General features: G+C 42.4%; 1 protein-coding gene across 1 annotated transcript in view; it reads right to left on the minus strand.

Moving 5' to 3' along the window:
* Positions 1 to 21,198, minus strand: part of SLC9A2 (solute carrier family 9 member A2) — a 97,427-nt gene extending 76,229 nt beyond the window's left edge. Inside the window, exon 1 of the mRNA XM_025463332.3 lies at positions 20,878 to 21,198. Coding sequence (XP_025319117.1) covers positions 20,878 to 21,172 — 295 coding nt within the window. The 5' untranslated portion in view covers positions 21,173 to 21,198. The remainder of the gene's footprint in view (positions 1 to 20,877) is intronic.
* Positions 21,199 to 22,007: the final 809 nt, after the last annotated feature.

Below are 22,007 nucleotides of genomic sequence, written 5' to 3' on the forward strand. Positions count from 1 at the left end.
AGTTGTTACAAATGTCATGCTTGTTATGAAAAGGGAATGCAAGTCACCGTGGAACCACTGCAAGGTCTCAATTTAATCTTGTCTGCCCCACTGGAGAGGGGCTCCTTAAGGAAATGAGGGGGAGGAACTGGCAAGGCCCAGAGACGTGGAAGGGGCTTCCAAGCACAGGGAACAGCAGGTGCAAAGCTCACTAGGGTGGGCACCAAGTGTGGCCCATAAGAGGCGCTGCGAGAAATCCAAGAGAGGGTGAGAGTAACGTGCCCTAGGCCTTGTAATCCATAGTTTGGATTTACCTCAAGGTACTGGGAAGTAGTAATACCCAGTACGGGCAATGATGTGAAGGACAGGTATACTCTCCACGAAGACGTTTATAAAACGTTTTGAGAGGACAGAGAGTGACTCATGGGCCTCTGTGTCCTCAGTCACATTGTGCAGAGGCCGTTAGCAGACTACCTACTGCAGCAGGGTGCACAGATCCACTTGATGGTCTGCTTCACCCACTAGGACACGTTCTCAGAGTGGTGGCAAGTTCTTCTCAATTCTGCACTCCCACTGCCTACTTCGAGGCAGGTGGACAGAAATGGCAATAGAGAGAAAAGCTCTTTACCTTCCCGTTGGTCTGGCTCTTCTCCTTGAGGGGTTTTAGTCCATGCCTGTGGACAGACACAGCACAAAAATGCACCACATGTGCATGCCGTGGCTGGGGGCGTCAAGCACCTGACAGCAAGGATTGTGGGCCTCACCTTTTATCAGTCTCCACTCACATTCTCAGTTCCAATGTTCCTATCATTTTCTCTAATCTGCAGTTTTGCTATTTTATTTATCATGGGATGCCCCGTCAACTGGTTTGTATCTGATTACCCTAAAGGTTTATGCTTTCATCACTGATGGTGATTTCTACCTTCGCCTCAATTTCCCTAATGTCGTAAGAGCTCTGCTGTTCCTCCTTAAAAATCTTCACTCCTGGGATCCCTGGGTGGTGCAGCAGTTTGGCGCCTGCCTTTGGCCCGGGGTGCGATCCTGGAGACTGGGATCGAATCCCACATCGGGCTCCCCGTGCATGGAGCCTGCTTCTCCCTCTGCCTGTGTCTCTGCCTCTCTCTCTCTCTCTCTGTGTGACTATCATAAATAAATTAAAAAATGAAAAAAACACACATTCAAAGTGTTTCTTATAAAAAAAAAAAATCTTCACTCCCAGAAAACACAGAAGAACAATTACTGTATGATCCCACTTCCATGAAGTATCTAGAGATGTCAGATTCACAGAGAAGAAGGGTAGTATAGAGGTTCCCAGGGGTTGGGAGGATGGAGGACGGAGGAGTTATTGCTTCATGGGCAGAGTTTCTTTCTGGGAAGATGGAAAAGTTCTGGCGATAGGAGGGGTGATGATTGTACAACACTGTGAACGGACTTACTGCCACTGAATTGTACTCGTTAGGGTGAATATGGTAAATTTTATGTTATGTGTATTTTCCCATGATAGAAAACAAATTTTCACTTTTGTGTCTCACTTTGCTACTCATTCTTATGAAATAATTATGGCACAACAAAAGGAAATATTGATATAGCTGCACAAACACTGCTAAGCAAACAGGTATGAAAAGATGTAGCTAAAACTGATTTCTGCTGATAGGCACTGCCACCGGGCACATAACCCAAAATAACCAACTGATCAGCTGACCCACAGTCTCTGAATGGGGCCTTGAAAGGCCACTCTCAGAGTGGTGATGTAAAACGTGCGTCTGGTATTTTCACCGCAGACATCCTTGCCACAAGCATTTTCACTTGCAGACATTTTTGTTGCTAACTAATTGACCATAAGGCAATTCTGCTGTAAAAGACAGAAGAACTGATTGACACTTTGGTTTTTCTCCATTGACAAAGTTCCCATTTTGACATTATCTCACTCTTGGCTAGAGCTCATAATGTTCTATACAGGGATGAGCAGACACGGTGGTCTTAACAAAGTGGACGATAACTAATGTATGGACTGGCCAGAGAACACGGTGATAAAACTTACTGGAAATGGGAAATAAGAGAGGATAAAGCTGGACTGCATACTACACCAGAAAATAACACCTCAGTTACAATGATAACAAAGCCCAGTTGAAAATGCATTACAGCATTAGTATGTCTTGTACATTCCCCATAGAACTCTGGAAAGTCTGTGAACTGACATGTGACAATATGTCAAGAATGAATAGCAGCATAGAAGCCTTTCACAGCGCAATACAAAGGCTCGGTTGCAAATGTTCATCCTAGTATTTGGAAAACTGACACCTCTCTAAATGAAGGAAGACATTAATAATGAACTTTATCATTAATTCTTTCATGTTTAATTATGTCCTTTTAAATGCCCCTGTTTTATTTTTCATGGCTTTAGCTTTTATGGCAAATATCTTTATGGCACTTTAGTTTTTCCACGTTGCATTATGTCCTCTTTAATGAATGTTCCTGTTATTTTTCATGATTTTCTCTTTTATGGCAAAATTGCCTTACAGCCAATTAGACATGTGGCAAAACGCTTGCAGCAAACGAGTTTACGGTGAAATGACTGAGAACCACAAAATGTGCAAAGCACAGGCTGTCCAAAAATAAAAAGCAAAAAAAAAAAAAAAATCAGACTTCTCTGCAATGCAAAGGGTAAAATAACTAATTCCTACAAAAATGCTAGCAGCAAAGTATCAAAGAACGGACATGCCTGAGTGAGGTACAACATGCTGCTGTGACATCCCAATCCACCACAGCACATATGTTTATTACGGCACTACTCCTATGGGTTGATTCGAAATGATGCTCAGTGAACAACAGCAAAAGATGTTATTTGCTTTTATTATCTTTGAAATGGTTAAATTCACTTATGTTTCTTTCACAGACACATTTTTAAAGGAAAGCACCTCCGGTAGGGTACCTGGTCATCTGCAGAGACCCTAAGACCAGATATTCTTATTTAAATTGACAAAACAGACATTTTAGTGAAGGGGAGTAACGCTTGTCTTGTTTAACAATTGTCAGGATAGCATCTGATTTATCCACAGGATTTATCTTTCATAAATAATGAGGTTGCTGTGTGACTCGACTAAATGTCAGAGGCAGCGTGAGAGGGATGTGCCAGCAGCCTGACCTCCCACACCTGTGCTGTTCATTCAAGGTGTAAAACTGGAACACCTTTAACTTAGAGATTCCATAAGGGCCTCCCCGTTTTTATCAATGGTAAGAGGACGTCATCACTTTTACTTATTTCTCTTTTTGTGATACAATCACATTTGGAGGATGGTATTCATTTTGACTGTTATTAACTTCACAAGTTCCAACCCATCCTGAGTGCGTAAGTCAATAGACTGAGATCCCTCATTTATAAGCAAATATGAAGGGTAGAAACAACTTTTCAAGTAACGTGAAAAAGTCTGGACCAGAGGTGACACAATGGACCATGGGCCCATTGTGGCCCACAGACCTACTTTCTTTGCTCAGCTGATGTTCTTGAATATTAAGCTAGCCTCTGGAAACCGAGAATTTTCACACCTAAAATGCTCTGGTTAGTTTATCTTGAAAAATCAGCAGACTGGGCCCTCTGTCTCCCAATTTGTGCAGGGTGGCAATGGGGTGGAGCTGGGCGGGCGCTTCCTGTCGTCAGGACAAGTGCTGGCTCTCCACTTTGCCCGCCAGCTTCCCCCACCCCTGGCATCCTCCTCCACCCATCTCATAGGGCCACACTGTCTGCTACCTGACTAGACTGCAAGTCCAAAAGCCAATCTTCAGAGGCTCCTAAGACAGCAATGGAGATGAGAGCGGGAAACCTTTCATTCTCTTTCTCTTCACCATTCTTTTTAGACTTCTGACTTCAAATCTTGAACTGAAGCAATGAGAACACAATTTAGCACCATGATTCTGTGGCTTATAGAACTGGCTTCCCATCTCTGAAGCAAGTGAGTAGGGCTCAGCTCCTCGGGGGTACCTCCCCGTTCTTACTGGGCTGGTTTCTGTCAATGGGACATCCTGACAGGGCCTATGCAGCACACTTAGAGTTGGTTCACATTCAGTCTCAGAAGCTGAATTTCTGGAGGGCACTGCCGGCTGTGGGCTTTCCTCTCTGTTGAAGATAGCTGCCTCCTCATCTGACCCCTGAGCCAGGGCTGGGCACAGGACTGACTCATGCCCTTGCCTCATTACCACTTGCATTAAACCCTTTCTTCAGTCTCACTCATTATTTGCATTCCTGGGCCATCTTCAAGATAAGACCAATTCTCAGTATTACATTTTCCTTTCTACAAGAAGTCGGGCCAAAAGCCTTAGCCCATAACCAAAGGGCTGGAAAAGTATTTTGGCTGTGTAGACTATGCAAACATCCATGAGCAGAGAGTTCATATTCAGTTTTTAATTGGCAACCCTGTGATGGCTCACGATGGACTTAAAAGTTGTGTTTGTGCGCATATGGTGGCACATGTAACACACGCAGACACATGCACAAGAGCCATCTGTGAGTCCTCCTGGTTTGCCACACCTTGTGGAAGACACGGTATCCAATGCTAAGACTTTTATGTCCCACAAAAGATATATTTACTGGGGCCAAAGGCAGATGCAACTGGAGGTGCTGCTCTCAGAAATCTGGTGAAGAAAAAAGTAGAGACCCCCTCTCTCTCTGGATTCCAAGGGAAGTCATGAACTGAAACAACAGCAAGCTCTCCCTTCAAAGGACAGAGAATTTTTTGATTCCACACATGGAGGTGTTTGGGAGGAATGATGCCCTGAGCAGGAAGGGGGCACTGAATCCCTTGGCTCTCAGGGGCCTGGAGGGTGAACAAATGGCCCAGAGCCTCTCCACGCTTTGCTGCCCACGTCAATTTTGGGCAGGCCACTCCTGAAAGAAGCTCTCCTGGCTGGGAAAGATGCTGAGCCACAGTGGCGAGCATGCGGCTCCCAGGATTGTGCCTCACAGCGTATCCACAGTCCTCCAATATCTCTATAAATAATCAATTCCATGACATGACAATCACAGGCCCTGGCTGCTCCTTGGGTACTTCTTGCGACCAAAAAAAGGTGCACTATTTTCCCAGGAATTTTAAGAGAGACTGTCGTGCAAGAGGTTAGCTAACTAGCATCTATGTAAAGTACACCTACCATAATTACTTTGTGTAATGATCTTGCAAAAAGCAAATCAAGCTCTTCCTTTCCAAGATAAGAAACTGTGCTTAAAGAGACAGGAAAGCCAGTGAAGAAAGAACAAATTAAAATAAACACTGTAAAAAAAAAAAATAAAATAAATAAAATAAAATAAAATAAACACTGTGTTTTTCTATAAATTATATTTCTTTAATTTTTTTTAAAGATTTTATTTATTTATTAAGACACACAGAAAGAGAGAGAGAGAGAGAGGCAGAGACATAGGCAGAGGGAGAAGCAGGCTCCATGCAGGGAGCCCAACGTGGGACTCGATCCTGGGTCTCCAGGATCACGCCCTGAGCTGCAGGTGGCCTTAAACCACTGCGCCACCGGGGCTGCGCTCTTGCTTTTTATTTAGAGTTATTCATGGTTTCCAATTTTATATTAGATTGCTTACCGCTAACGGGTTTTCAGAGGATCAAAACCAATGATGTACATCATCATCTGCCGGAGGAGACCATCTTCGACTACTTTCTTTTAATGCATCACAGTCTCCTTCTTGAAGCTACAGGTGGGATAGGCCAGGGGGATGGATTCCAAAGATGTTCAGTTCTTGCTATCAGCGTGCTCAGATTATGATGTCCTCTGAGTTTTGCAGAATGTTCTGTGAGCGTCATGCAACCAAGATGGAAGAGACATACCGCCCCATCCACACAACCCAGAAATTGTAACTGGCTTGGGTGCACCCTCACCGCCCACCAAGGCAGCAACCCTTGCACCAGGAAATAACAATGATGCTGGACAGTGTCCCAAGTATTCTCGTATATTTTATGTCTGGGTGTGAAATATGTGCCTCCCCATGCCAAGTAAAGTAATCCACAGATACCAGGGGAATTTCTCATGTAGCCAGGTGGGAAATAAGATCCATGCTGTTAAAATGATGAGAGAATCCCTTGGACACGCTGCAAATTCTTATTTATAAAAGTCCTCGACTCATGTTTCTCATGAAGTACACATAAAGTCATCGCAGAACTCGTTCTGAATCTGTCAGGACAGCAGGTGTAGATGTTACAGCTCTGAAGCAGACTTGATGGCCTCATGTTCTAAACATCTTTACTGAGTTTCACCCCCTTGTGGCTCTGGGCCCACACTTTTCTCTCTCTTTTTTTTTTTTTTCCATTTTAGTAACACCCTTTGATGAAGGAGTTTGGCCAAGGAAGGGTTAGATTGAAACAGATCCTTCCGAGGGTGAAAACTTTCCCGGGTGTAGGCATTATTTAGAGGGAACGACAAAATCCAAGGAGTTAGGCTCTGCTAACTATTCCTGAATAGACCCTCTGCGGATCGGGAAGGAGGACAGGGAGGTGGCCCCAGGATCCGAGGTCCAGGAGAGGCGATGAGGGTTCTGGTGTACTCTACCCGAGAATCAAAACTTTCCCTGCAGGTCAACAGTTGAAAGCAATTTCTTTTCTATTGCCTCGGGCTAGATGTTAAATCCCCAGATTTGCTATTCTTTCAGCCATGTGCTAGTAAATGATTTAAGCCAATTTTGGTTTTGTTGTTTGCCCACCGATCATTAAGTTGTACACGGTTATCCAGGGAGCCTACCCCACCCACTCAACCACCTTGTGTTGGAGTTTTATATCCTTTTTGGTTTTTATTCCTCTGAGAGCCCAACTTCTAAACAAATTTACCACTTGCTTAAAATAAATAGATCAAAGTATAGCAGAGGAACCCACAATTGCCAGTAATTGCTACCTAATTTCATTTTTCAATTAAGTGGTTGCTAACACTTAGCTGTAGTCCCCAGTTATTTACACGGAGGGGAGCTGGGCGCACACCAGCGGCTAGAGCTAAATTAAGAAACTGCCCTATTTGGTAAATTATACTATTTTCTAAACCTCCAGAATCATCATATTTCTGTTCACTTTGCCTCCTCTCCAGCTTCCGATGACCAACGCGGTGGTCTCTACACATCCATGTGTCTTTCCATTTGCTTGCTGTTGCAAAGGCCAAGAGGATTTCAATTCTTAAGATGTACAGATCATAAGAATTCTATGGTTCCAACATCGTCATAATCATTACATTTTAGTAAAATACTAATCAATACTATAACATATTTAGTGGAAAAATGAAAGACTGGAGTCCTGCCAATTATACATGTTTGTTCAGAGATTCAGTAATAGCAGTAACTCCCCTGGTTTCAGTGGCTTCAAAACACAAAATCGAGGCATGCCTGAGCAGCACAGCCAGTTAAGCACCCCACTCTTGGTTCTGCCTCAGGTCATGATCTCAGGCAGGGTCATCAGATCGAGCCCCACATTGGTCTCTACATGCAGCATGGAGTCTGCTTCAGATCTCTCCTTCTCCCTCTGCACCTCTGCTTGTGCACAAGTGCGTGCTCTCTCTCTCTCTAATAAATAAAAATAAAATCTTAAAAAAAAAAAGCAAAACACAAAATTGAGACATCAAGACCAAATGAAAAGAGACAAAAAAATAAAAATCACCGCACAGGGAGTAAAGTCATTAAACACATAAATTAGCAGTCTTATCAACCAAATCCCTTTAGCAAAACCATTAGCATTCACCCACTGAGCTTAGAACGTAAGCATGTGAGTGAATGATAAATGTCAGCAGTAAAGCAAAACCAAATGAAGGCTCTTGTGAGCATCAGAATAGGCTATAAATGTAAAACAGCTGAAAATACAAAACAGTACTGAGAATGGAGACATCATTATTTTAACTGTATGCCTCCTAAGCTCCACCGAAGTAGACAAAAACAAAAGGCCCAAGGCCCCAAGCCCCAGAGCCTCTACTTGAGAAGGGAGGGACAGTGAGCACACACAGGTGACTAATGAATAAATAAACACATGTCAGATAGTGATAAAGGTGCTGAAGGAAGGCAGCCCACACACCAGGACCCAGGAGACCGGGGCAGGAGCTACTTCACACAGGCATACGTATACTTTCTAGTTCTCTTAAAGATGTGAGCTCCTTGGGCCAGAGGCAGCATTTTCAGCCCCTTCCAGACAGGTCACCAGGGGATGCACAAAGAATGATGCCATTTGCCTAAGAAGACTGGTGGAAATGAACAGTGCATTCTTGTCAATCCTCAAGACCCAACATTTCAACCAGATGGAAAGGAGCGGTGACAATTTCCACACCATCCTGGTGTTTCGTTCGAGAAAATGGACACTCAGCCAGTGTGTGATTCTGCCTTAGAATACTGCTCACACGCAGGGCCAGTTGACGGTTTTTAAATGGTAATGATTACCTGGGGCAGCACTTTGTTTTAAAATCCTTTTCCCCCTCGATTCCTAAAGAAACAGTTTAAAAAAAAAAAACAAAAAACAAAAAAACAAAAAAAACGTACCAAAGGACTTGGAAATGATCCACTGAAACACATTTCCCCTGCCTGTGTGTGAACTGACATATCTGGGGGCCCTGGGGACACTTGAGTATCCCTAGCAGCTCAGAGGGTGTTGGGAGAAGGGCCAACAAGAGAGCTCACAGAGGTCTCACCGGACCAGGAGCCCTGTGTGGGGGGCCCTCTCTTCAGCCCCCCACCTATTACACCTGGCTGTTCACTCTTTAATTTCCAACACAGGACCCTGGGACCAAACAAAGCATGTGCACTGCCTTTCTTTCCCATTGCAAATTAACTTACAAAAGCAGATAATTTTTTTTTTAATTTATGCAGCACTGACAGCTGAACTATATATGATCTAGAAAGAAACCCAGGCATAACCCCAATAGCAGGTGACAGAACCATCCAGGTGATCTAACAACTCGTTACAGAATAACTAGAAAAAAACAGGCTTTGTGCTTTGGAGGAGGAAGCAAGACCTCTGTTCTTATCCAAGCATGAACCACATTTCTAAGATCCGAAGGTGGCAAGTTTTCTAAGTGCATTAACTGTACCCTCACAACAACCTAATAGAGGAAGCTACTACCATTAGCCTATTTTACAGATGAAATGATTGAGGTTATAGAGGTTTATTAACTCACTCAAACTCCACAGCGAGCAAGTGGCAGAGCTCAGATTTTGGGCAACAGAGCTGAAGTTACCACCCAAAGTATGTGCAGTAACAGTATATATATTACAAGTAGAGAGACCAAATAAATGATCATGTGAACTAGCGTATTTGAGAGTAAAGGGCACTCTATTAACGCGGGCACTAGGATATTGAACTCAAATCATGGGTATCATGGACAAACCAGGGTGCACAGTTACCTTAATTACCACATAATTAAGCTGAGGTGAAACAAAAAGTGTCTCTGAATATTATTTAGTGATTTATTTTCTCAGCACTTATTTACTGAGTACCTGCTGTGTGACAAGCACTGTTCTAGATGGCGAGTCAAACAAAGTCCTTTCCCTCATAGAGCGTCCATCCTAATGAATGTCATTCATGTGTACACATGTATCTGCAGGTGCATATGTGTGTATGCAATTCAACACATGTGCATGCACGTGCAACCACAAAACAGATTTAACACCTTCGCTCCTGGAAACTTGTTGAAGTTGTACTTTGGCCTATTAAGATTTACATGGTAGCCCAAGTGATGGGTTGAACTCTTATCCTATGAATCTCAACATGTTAAATCTACGTTTTTTCAAAAGCACTAGAATTCTATATTCCCTAAGTTATGCATGATGGCAAAAACCAGACCAAGATTCAGAAATTCTAGACTCAAGTTCCAGCTCTGATACCACTTACGAGTCTTGCCTTCCATACCTCCCATAGCTCCTTCCGTCCCACCAGTATACAGAGCTGTGGTGCGTTGACACTAATGTTAACCGTGGAGTCAAATGTGCTTCCATACATTATTTCAGTTGGTCCACACAATGGTCTTGTGAAGTAAACAGGATGTAATTATCATTGTCTGATTTTATAGTGAAAAATTTGAGACAGTCAAGATTAAGGTTAAGATTGTAGGAGATAAGGCACATTGAGGTGCTCTGGAGACCACAGACAGATGCCTAGAACTTAACATTCTTCTCCAGGGTGAAATACAGTGGATCAATGAAGTACACTGGCCACGTATCCCACCTCTACCACTTAAGAACTGTGAAACCCTGGACCAGTTACCTAAGCTCTCTCAACCCATTTCCTCATCTATTTTTTAAAGCGGGAGGTAATAATGGTGCCTACCAACCAGAGTTGCTGTGAAGATTAAATAAGATAATGGGTAAGAAACACTTGGCCCAAGTGCCTGGCATGGAATAATGCTTCATCCTTGTTAGCTATTATTATTTTATTAATGAAACCGTGATAGAGGGATTATCTGGGCCCACCCATCTCCACCGTCCAATGCCACAGTAAAAGACTCTGCTAAGCTGCATTACACTGATCAGATTTCCCAGCCCCAGGATCCCTAGGAAAGAAGCTTAGTAATAGGGAGTAGCAGAATTGCCAGTGGCAGAGTCACAGGAATATGGTGAAACAATTGTTCCACTGCTTCGGACTCCATGAGGAACTTTCTATGGATCACTAAATTTTTAAAGCTTCTTTGGAGCACTTTCACATATAGGCAGTCATGTGCAATCAGTTTCATTTTCAGCTGAAATTTCTAAATACAATCGTCAATCTGATTTTTCTTGTTTTACATGTGAGCCTTTGTATGTCAACGCTAAGTAATAACATGAAACTCACCTTTAAAACATGATTATGTCACAGACACATCACTTTCAAAGGAATTCCCATGCCCTCCCCTGGAATTATTGAAGAGGGAAAGGAATACATACATCTTCAAAAATTTTACAAATCAAAATTAGAAAGCCCTTGGACAGTGATGAACAATGTGCAGGATTGTTACAGGAAGTACATCAATTATGATTCATTACATTTAAAAGATGTAATTGCAAGAGAGTAACCTGTAATTGTGCATGCCTCATTTGGAATGACAATACGCCCATGTGTGCACGTCACTTTAATATAATAAACACATGCTTCTCTTGGCTTAGGTTTCTTTTGCTATAAAAGTAAAATCTTTGTAATAAATTACTTCCTCCCCTACAGACTATCTCATATTATCCCTGTGGAAATGTTAAACAGATGGGGCAGATACATATCCCTACTTCTACTAATTAAATGTGAGAACCAAATAGTTGAAAACTTGGCAGGGTCATACAACAAAGTTGATGGCAGAACTCAAATTGCAATAGGGTCTTCCTACTTATAATCTGAGGACACCTTTTCCAAAACTTAGGTCCAACACTTCTTCAATTGATGAGTTATTTTTCTTCTACCCAACCAGGAAAACATAAAGATAAAAGCAGAATAGTCACATCTTCACATCCTACACATAGAAAAACTAGGAAAGCACATATTACATTCACCTTACCTTATTAAAGAAAGTCCATTATGATAATTTAGGGGTAGAGCATATTCATGGACTTTAAACATTATATAGCAAGCATCTGTTTAAAAAGTGCCAAGTAAAATGTCACTGAGCCATCCAACAATGTGAACACAGATAAAGCCACTTCTTACTTCAAACATGTAAGATTACTATCTAGCCACATTCAAAATAAAGGAAAATGTCTGGAAGGCCAGAAGTAAAGAGAGGAATCAAAGCAAGAGATGACAGTAGGATTTTAAACCACAGTGAACTAGGTGGATTTCAGACAAGTTACTTGCCCTATGTGCTAGGACTCAGTGTTCAAACACCTACATGAAGACAAGAAATTTGACATCAGACCAATAAGGGAAGCATTCATGCATAAATTCCTGAGTCTCAAAGAGCTACTTTGTGCCAAATAAATAAATACTAAAAGATGCTTATAGCCAAGGAAAAAATAGAAGGAAACACATCAACTCCTTATGCCCTTGGACAGAGGGAAAATTTACCTGTGAATTGTAAAATTCCAGATTTACACCACATACAGGTATAAAGTCCACTTGAATCATATAGGAAAACCAAGCTAGTACTAAAAGCCAGCCACTAAAACTCTGGGTCCCAGCATGAAAACTCAAAACCATTTTTCTAAGAACCATTCATAACTTAAGGGAAACAAACCACTTCCAAATAAACATCCCCTGCTGAAGCTAAGCTCACAATAAAAAACATAATCTATGTAAGGAAATAAATATCCAAAAGGGAAAGTCAGTAAATGTGATAAACATAGGAATGTGATTAACATAAGAACAAATAAAAATAACAGAAAAATCGGGCAGCCCCGGTGGCTCAGCAGTTTAGCGCCACCCACGGCATCCTGGAGACCCGGGGTCGAGTCCCACGTCGGGCTCCCTGCATGGGGCCTGCTTCTCCCTCTGCCTGTGTCTCTGCCTCTCTCTCTCTCATGAATAAATAAATAAAATTTAAAAAAAAAAAAAAAAAAAAAATAACAGAAAAATCTAAAGAGAAGCTATGAGTATAAATAAATGAAAAAACTGAAGGAGGAATAAAAAGTAATTAAATAGTAGAAAAGTATGAACAAAATGCAGATATACTTTAAAAAGAATCAAAACAGTATAAATGAAAATTAAAATGAAAAACTCAATGAGTAGGTTAAGCACAGAAACACTCTAAGAGTAATGGGGTACTAGAAAAAACATCTGATTAAACTACCAAAAATTAGAAAACCAAAGAGATGAAAAACATGAAACAGCATTAAGAAACATGGAAACACCAAGTTCCAAAAAACAAAAATAAATCAATACCTAGACACAGTGAAGAAAGAGAGGAATATCAAAAATAACCAAATGAAGATTCTTCAATACAAGCAAACAGAAAAGTCAGATTAATTCCAAAGGGCAATGAAAGGGACAATATAATTCTCCTCAGCAAGAAAAACGGTCAGAAAATAATGAAATAATATCTTTCAACTAATAAGTGATAATATTTCCAACCCCTATATTTTGGTATATAATTGTTCAAGAGAATAACCAAGATGAAGACATTGTCAAAGATTAAGAGAATTTATCATTCAAAGGCCCTCCCTGAAGTATCCACCAAAGAACATATTCCAGTAAAAAGAAAACAACTGGGGGAAAAAGGGAAACAGAAGAAGTAAATTTAAAAAAAAAAAATGGTAAGCATGTTTGCAAATGTAAACACTACTTTTAAAAATTAAAAACTAACTTGGAGACAATTAAATACAAACCAGGTCTAAGAATTAAAATCTCATTTGGAAGAAGTTAACTATAAACCAGGTCTGGATTATAAGACAAAAAGTTAAAATTCAAAAATAGGCAGATAAGCAGTCAAAAATTTTAAAGTTTAGAGATGCCTGGGTGGCTCAGTGGTTGAGCCTCTGCCTTCAGCTCAGGGTGTGGTCCCAGGGCCCTGGGATTGAGTCCCACGTCAGGCTCCCAACAGGTGGCCTTCTTCTCCCTCTGCCTATTTCTCTGCCTCTCTGTGTCTCTCATGAATAAATGAATAAAATCTTTTTAAAAAATTTAAAGTTTAAGTATTACTCAGAAAGAGGATAAAACAGTAATACAAATACTATGTTTACCATGTTCCAAAAAAATATTTTAAGATTTTACATATATTAACTAATTTGATTTTTACAACAGCCTATGACACTGGTACTTTTACAATACCCATTTAACCAATAAAGCAACTGAACCCAGAGAGTTTAAGTTATGCACACAATATCATAAAACTACAAAATATGTAGGAAAATGCAATTGGGATGTAAGCCAAAGCAATCTGGCCTGGCTCCTTTAAATCAGGTAATCAGATTAAAATTAAAGAGTAACTATAAAAGGAATAGAAACAGAATGTATAATAATATATAAAATATAAAGGGAAAAAAATTGACAAAGCCAAAATATGACAAGAAAACTAAAGACACCAAGTAAAAGACAGTAAAGAACAAAGTAAACCCACATATAATACTCATAATAAATGGAACTGCACTTCTTTTGAAATTACAAGTATTATTAAAATTTAAATTCAAAACAAAAATAAAATATACCAAAAGGAAAATTATCTAGTTGATTTGACAGTAATGGTATATGAAAAGATATGTCTGGAAAACATAGATGTGGAAAACAGATACAGAAAAAAGATGTGTAAAATCTAGTTTTATTTTGAATAGTAATAGTAGTAACAGAAAAAACAGACTATGAGCCACAAAAATATTATTGAAAATAAAGAAATTCATAACGTAATAGTTAAAGGACAAATTCACTCAGGAGATATATTAAACTAGTATGCACCTAATAACTTAGCATCAAAATATACAAAGCAAAAATTAAAATTATAAACAGTAATTGGCATCACGATCTTAGAGACTGATTTTAGTGTATCATATAACCTAATAAAATAGCCAAAAAAAACCTGGTAATTCTATTAAAGATCTGAACATGATAATTACAAATTCAATTTCATCTGTGTATGTGTATATGCATATGTGCACATGTGCCTTTATACAATCCTGTACCAAATAGAGAACATACAATCTTTTTCGAGAAAACATGGAAAACGCAGTTTAAAAAGGACCATACAATTAGGTGATGAATCACTGAATATTGCACTTTATGTTAGCTAACTAAAATTTAAATAAAAATTAAAAAGGACCATATATTAAATCACAGAGAATATCCCAAGCAATGTAAAAATCAGTATATCAGGCTTATCTAACCAAAAATGTAATAAAATATGAAAAAAATAAAAAAATTATCATATAGCTATATGTTTACTAACTAAAAATTATACAATTCTAAATAATTGTTGGGCTAGAATTTAAAAAAAAAAAATCACAAGGCATACCTGGGTGTCTCAGTGAGTTAAGCAACCAACTCTTAATTTCAGCTCAGGTCTTGATCTCACCACCAAGAGATTAAACCCCACATCAGGTTCCTCACTCAGCTCAGAGTCTGTTCCTCTGCCCCTCCCTTTGCTCACATACTCCCTCATTCCCTCTCTCTCAAAAATAAAGAAGTATTAAATAAATAAATACAATCTTTTTTTTAAAATCACAAGGAGATTTTAAAATACTGAAAACTAAATAGTGAAAACTACATATCAAAACTATACAATGCAACTAAAATAGGACAAAACAAAGTATTTCTAGCCTTCAATACATAGATTTCCATTCCTCTAAGATATACCCATCTGGATCATGAGAAACCACCCTTAAGAAGACTTTCTTTTAATATTCCTACTTCAGCTCATGAAGCATTTCTTTGATTTCATAAAGACTAAATTAGATTTTACAGACATTAAATTAGTGACAGAGTGCCCCTGATAAGATACATAAGATACATCAGTCATCTTTCCAGCTTTATCACTGATATTTTGTATTAAATTCTCATCTCAGAATATACATGTTTTGTCAGTTACTAGCAATAATGATTTCATGCAATTTATTAGAAAAGTACAATTTCATCTGCATCACCTCCCTGAATTCTTTAGTCTTTGCCACTCTCTTATAATTTGCAATAAAGATGAATTTACATAAACTTAGAATTACCATGACTATGCTTTGTAACATAGTCTTAAGTGTCAGTTTATCAAGCTTTGAATTTAATGAAAACAAGTAAATAGCTGTATTTTGGAGAAACTGATGAAGACAAATGGCTTCTTAGGAGTTATAATAACTAAAAAAACTATTGAAGTAGTTTTGTCCCTGTTAATAAGACCGATGTCATTTGAACATAAAAGTATGCCAAGTTTAGAGCACAGGAATTTATAAAAATATTTGTCATTGAAAGTAATATTAATTATGTTTTCAACTGTAAATGCTTTTTCAGGGATTAATTACCCTTGTATAGTGGGAATCAATATATTAGAAAACCAGTGAATTCAGTAACTAATGAGCTAAGCTCTAAATTCAGGAATGGAAAAAAAATAACAAAATACACGCCAATACAGTAGGAGAAGCTAAATAATAAAGAGAAAAAATTGGTAAACTAAAACGAATCAAAATCTAGTTCTTTGAAAAAGTATATAATAGACAAACTTCTGAGAATTTTTCTCAAGGTAAAGAAAAACAAAAATAACAACATTAGGAATATAAAGGTAGGGCAATACATGCAGATAATGTAGATACTTTTTAAATAATACAAAATAATTTCCTTCCTATAAATTTAAAAACTAAAATTAAATAATGATTTTCCAGAAAAACAAAAACATAAATACTAAAATTGACTGAAGAAAAGATAGATAAGCCAAGTAGAACTACAAATTTTAAAGGCAATTGAATTACTGATAAAAATCTATCCACATACAAATCAACAAATTCATTTGGTTTTACAAGTAACTTTTTATAACCCTACAAGGAACAAATATATTTATACAAAATGTTCTTTGTATAATTTTAGGGTTTCATAATATGTGAAAAATCCTGGAAAAAGTATCCCATTAATGACAATTATTATTGTCATTGTGGAAGTTGATACAGAGAGTAACATTTTTGGTGAAAAATTACCTGCTACATTAGAGGGCAGTGATAAAATTCTAAAAGGCACCTAAAATGATCTGTAGAAAGAATACGAGAGAGCTGTTTACACAGAAAACATAAAATATATGGTTAACCGAAAGGGAAAAGATGGAAGCTTTGAGACAAAAAGAATTCAAAACTCTCCTTTTAGCTTTATTAAGAACAAACACATGCCATCAGGAAGACAGCTTCAGAAATTTGTTCAAAATGAGATGTGGTTCAGAAAAATAGGTAAAAATCATGAGATTAATCCGCTGACCAACCAGCTGCTGTTATATGCTTCAGGAAAACCAAATACAACAAAGAGAACCAGATCAAGAGATCAAGGTCTCAGCAAATACAGATAGATATCAACTGTAGAAATTATCTGGTTTCATATTTAAAATCAGGACAGGCTAGAGCCCAGAGGAGAAACCTTCATGGACCAAATTGCTTTGCCTTTTCCTTAAAACAATACTACAAGTTATTTAATGTCAAGACAACAGGGTAGAGGGAAGTGGAAAATTCTGCATCCTAACCCGAAGTTTAAGGGTTAAGGAAATGAATAGGGCAGAATGCATGCTGACACCTGGAAGAGGCAAACAGGCCAGCTCAAGCCTCCAAGATAAGTGAGGGGACATCTGGGAAGCCACTGTGGACAAGGAAGAAAGTTCCGTTGCTTTAAACAGCAGAGGCCCAGTGCTCTGGCCCTGACCTCTGATAGAGGGAAGAATACATGCCCAAGTTCACCCAGCTTAGGACAAATTCCACTGATCCACTTCATGGGCAAGGAAATCAGAGAAGACCATCTTAGAATACTCCAGGAAATGTTCCTCTTCTTAGTTCTTTGGCTATTATTCTATGCTGCAGAACTCTACCCCTGTGTATAGGATTTACCAAATAAAGCATGTGTTTCTGTTAAAAAAAAAAAAAGTCAATAGTTATTCAAAATATAAATATTCAAAATTAAAAGGAGCAATACACGTTCACATGTGTAAGGATCTAAGTGAAAAACAAATGTTTCATCCCAAAATTCTAAGACTGTTCAAAGGTGTACTAAATTTGCTATGTTTATATTTATTTAACCTACTTCACATATGCATTTGAATTGTCATCATGACTGCAGAACTTTGTTTTTGACCAAATAATTCAGAAACTGAGTTTCCCTGATAATCAGGTAAAACAATGAAAAGTTGAATCATTCAACACTCTGCCAAAAATGCACTTGCTCACTTCTGACTGCAATATTTCTAAGATTATATTGTGCTGCTATCTAGCAAACTATTCTGAGTTCATCATCAGGAATGATATAAACCTCCTACAGATGTGATTAGGAGCCTCCATTTGGGGCACCCTGTTACCTTTATTTAGATTAATCACTAGCAGTGGGTCTTCATGTTCTCTGTGGCAGGTAAGTTCAGGTACACTGGGTTCACAGCATAAAAGTGCCCCCAAATAGAAACCACAGCATGTCGCATAAGTTAACACATGTGTTATCTCATCGTGTCAAGTCCCCTGCACAGCTCAATTCATCATCCTGCCCCAAAAAGGAGCAAAATAAGTCATATAAGTAGTCATATAAGTCACCCCAAAATAACAGTTTCTCCAGTGCGGAAATTAAAATAGAATTTGAATGACTAGATATGGCCCAATGGGTTGGAAAGGCAGTACAAGGACAGTTGTCCCCAAAGCCAACAGAAAGTTTAGGGCCTGGGGGAGTAGGTGGGGGATATATCTGGGCATTTCCAGGCTCCTCAAAGGACAGAGGACCCTGGAACATCAGGAGGACAGGGCTGGACTATATACAGGAAAAACCTAGGAAAGACCTCCAAGGGCCAGCTTTTGGTGCTGTAAAAAATTACACTTACTGCTTTGGGAACTATACCCTTCACCCCACCCATGGCAATCTCCACTCGGGTCTCTGTGCTCAGATACTTGTGGTTGGGACATATGAACATCTGTCTGTACTTCTATTTCTGTGTCGCCCCAGATGCAGGAGAGAAAGAGGAGATAGTAGCCAGTGAAGTTGAGAATCTGGTGGGAGGCGTGGGCTGAAAGATCCAGAGAAAAGCAAGTACCAGGGAATATAAACACATCTATCTATCTATCTATCTATCTATCTATCTATCTATCTATCTATCTATCCTGCCAATGGGTAGATCAATAAATACAACTATGAACTCATACAAGCATTTTAATAAAATATTACACAATTAACATAAGGTCAAACAAGATGCATAGATCATGATAGAAAAAGACCAAGTACAAAAAAGCAATCCATGCAAATAAGAACACTTGGAAAAGGCTGAGCCTAAAACAGAAACAGAGAAAGGCAGGAGGTAGCCCAGCACAGTGGAAAAGGAGACACGGTGCCAGAGCACTGCGGGAGGCTACTGTCACTCCTCTTCCACTCCTGCTAATGATGAAATATTCAGTGCTTCTTCCATGCCCAGGATTTTCTAAGAATGTTAAACATAGGTAGTTTAATCCTCATTTAATCCTCATATAAGAAAACAAGCCTCCAGGACAGACACAAAGATGAGACATCAGGCCGACCTGGGTGGAATCCTGGCTCCCCACCCACCAGCAAGGTAACCTCCCCACTTCTGCTTCCCTGCATAGGAAACGGGGTAATCATCCTTACCCAGGATGGTTGTGAAAATTAGAGATAATGAACTTAAGCGCCTACCAGCGGCTGTTATTAGTGTAATTAATTAGATCAAAATAATTGAGAGCGAAGAACAAAACAAAGAGTTGTAATTGAATAGAAATGGCAACCAAGAAGCAGTAATGGAAACAGGGCACACAAGCACTAGGCCAGTGATGGAGGCTGGGAGAGAGAGTGGACAGGGCTCCCCACTTTGTATATCTGTGGGCACCTCATGTAAACTCCCTGGAGCTTCAGTTTCCACCTCTACCAAGTGTGTGTGTGGCGGGGAGCGGTATTAATATCTGCTCTTCCCCCTTGTTGTGAGGACCATGTGCGGAGATAGTACCTGAGCGTATCATTACCGGCAACAAGTTCATGCAATACCTGCTCGATAGGTGGGGAAATCCATTTCCTCTGCTTCTATTTCTCAGGTGGAATTAAGGCACACAACTAACACAACCATGTCAAAGCCAGGTAATTGCAGACTGCAAAGTCCTTAAACACAGCATGTGCCTCCTTTGGTCAGCACTTATAGAATCAAATTAGCTTATTCTGCCATGGAGCTTACCTACCTCAACTTCCACCCCCCGTACAAACCATCTCTTCTGCTTGCTTTGTGCCTCCCCCCCCCCCATGAATGCCTTGTTTATTTCTCTCTGGAACGTTGTACCCTTTCATCTCCAACTGACATATCCTGGTCATCCCTGAAAACCCCATTTAAATGCTTCCTTTGCAGGAGGAAGTGATTTCTGCCTCCTACACTGCCACATTATCTTTTCTGACTGGGTCACACTACTTAGCACTTCCCTGTATTACGGCCACCGGTGTGTGTGACATCTCTCCCGCCAATCAATAAGCTGGAGGATGACAGGCAAGGTGTCTTCATCCTTTATGGGGACCTGCCTTACTTGAACAGCACAGGATCTTTCCCAGGACAAATGCAGAAGATGCATGCAATAACGCAGACGCTCTTTTGACCTAATAACTTCTTTGAATCTTAACAACAACAGTAGTTGACATATTTTAAAATGAAAAAGTACTTAAAATATCAAGTAAAAATAATGTCAAGCCCCATGATCACAACAAAAGTTTATGCGTGTGGGGGTGGGGGGTGGGGGGAAGGGGTTATGAAGATAAGAAAATACATTCTGAGCCTCTGCTTTCCAAATGAAAGTTAAAGAGACAGTTTGGAAAGTGGGTTATCTTTAAATATGCATCTCGTTTCACTGGCCTCGGTCACCTAAGAAAACGCTTCCTGGAGAGTGACAGCCTCAGCCCAAAGGAGGGAGGAGACAGGGTGTTCGTGTCGCAGCTGCAGGCGCTCGGTTGTCCCTGGTCCCCTCCCAGGCACTTCATTAGTCAGGTGCATGGCGGGGTCTGCGTCGTGGCCAAGGCGCCTCTCTCTGCCCGGAGCATCCAGGGCTTTCCTGCTTTAGCCTCCGTGCTAGCCTGCGCCTCTCTCCCGATGCAACAGCCTCAGCCCCCTCGCCTCCTCCCTCGGCAAACAGGTCTGTCCCACTGGGCATGTGAGTGAGGCAAAAGTAAGCGGCGAGTCCCCAGCGGGGTCTGTAAGGGGCTGAGAGTTTGGGGCTATTTCAAGGCCCATGTCCACTTAGGAGGAAGCAACGCGTGAAAATGCTCCTCCTGGGGTCCCTTTCGAACAGAAGCTGCGTTGTCGCCCCCGCCCCGTCCACGGGCGCGATCGCCCCCCCCCCCGCGCCCCAGCCGGCGGATCCAGCCCGCTCACCTATCTTCGCCAGGGAGGCCAGCAGGATCCACAGGGTGATCTCGAAGGGGATCTGCACGTGGGGGTAATCCAGGGTGAACACCGGCAGCCGGCTCTCCTCGAACGGCGCGGTCCCGGGAGCCACCACGCTCGCGGGGCTGGGCGGGCTGGAGCTGGCGCCCACGGCCCTCGACGCGTCCAGCAGGGTCTCGGCCAGGGCGCCCGCCGGCCCCGCCACCTGCAGGAGCAGCAGCAGCAGCAGCGGCGGCGGCGGCGGCGGCGCCCGCAGGCTCCGCCCGGTGCGCGCCGGCTCCATGGGGTCGGCTCCCCGCGCCGCCGGCGAGCCCCGCGCTCGGCCCTCGGCGCGCTCAGCGCATCGCTCCCGGCAGCGCCGCCCCCGCCCCCGCCCCCGCCCCCGCCCCCGCCCCCGCCCGCCGCCCGCCGCGGGGCCGGCTCTGTGCCGCCGACGGCTCGGTCCCCGCCGGGCGCGCACCCTCGGCCACCCTCAGCCGCCCTCCGCCGCCGGCCGCCGGCCCATGCCCCGCGCGCCGCTCGCCTCTCGCCGGCCGCAGCTGCAGGCCCTGCCCCGGGCGGCCCGCGGGCGGGGGCGGGGGCGGGGCGGGGCGGGCGGGGCGGGCGCGGCGCCCGGGCCGCGGGGCGGGAGGGCGCGAGCACCGGGGCCGACGCGCCGCGCACCTGCCCGAGCCGCGGGCGACGCGGGGCCGCGCTCCGCTCCGCTCCGCTCCGCTCCGGCCGGCTCCGCGCGCCGCGGCCCCCACCCCCGGAACGCGCCGGCTCTGGGCGGGACGGCGAGGTGCCCGGGCTGTCCCCGCCCGGAGGCCGCGCCGGGCGTCGCTCCGGCGACACGGGCCCTTTCCCCCCGCGGGCCCCGGCGGCGGGGCGCTACGGGCCGGGCCCGGGAGCCGCGGGGGCGTCGGGGCCGTCGGGGCCGTCGGAGCCGTCGGAGCGCGGCCTGCGCGGGGCGCTGTTTGCCGCGTTCCCACGCCCCCGGGGGCCCCGCCGGCTCCCCGCGCCCTGCGCCGCTCTGCCCCCCGCGCCACCGTCGCTTCCACTTCTCCCCTCCCTGCCCCCGGCCACGAGGAAGAAAAACATCTCTCTGCGTCTCAGGCTTGGAGGTGCACATGTCCCGG

Source organism: Canis lupus, chromosome 10 (genome assembly GCF_003254725.2).
Source record: "Canis lupus dingo isolate Sandy chromosome 10, ASM325472v2, whole genome shotgun sequence".
NCBI lineage: Eukaryota > Metazoa > Chordata > Mammalia > Carnivora > Canidae > Canis > Canis lupus.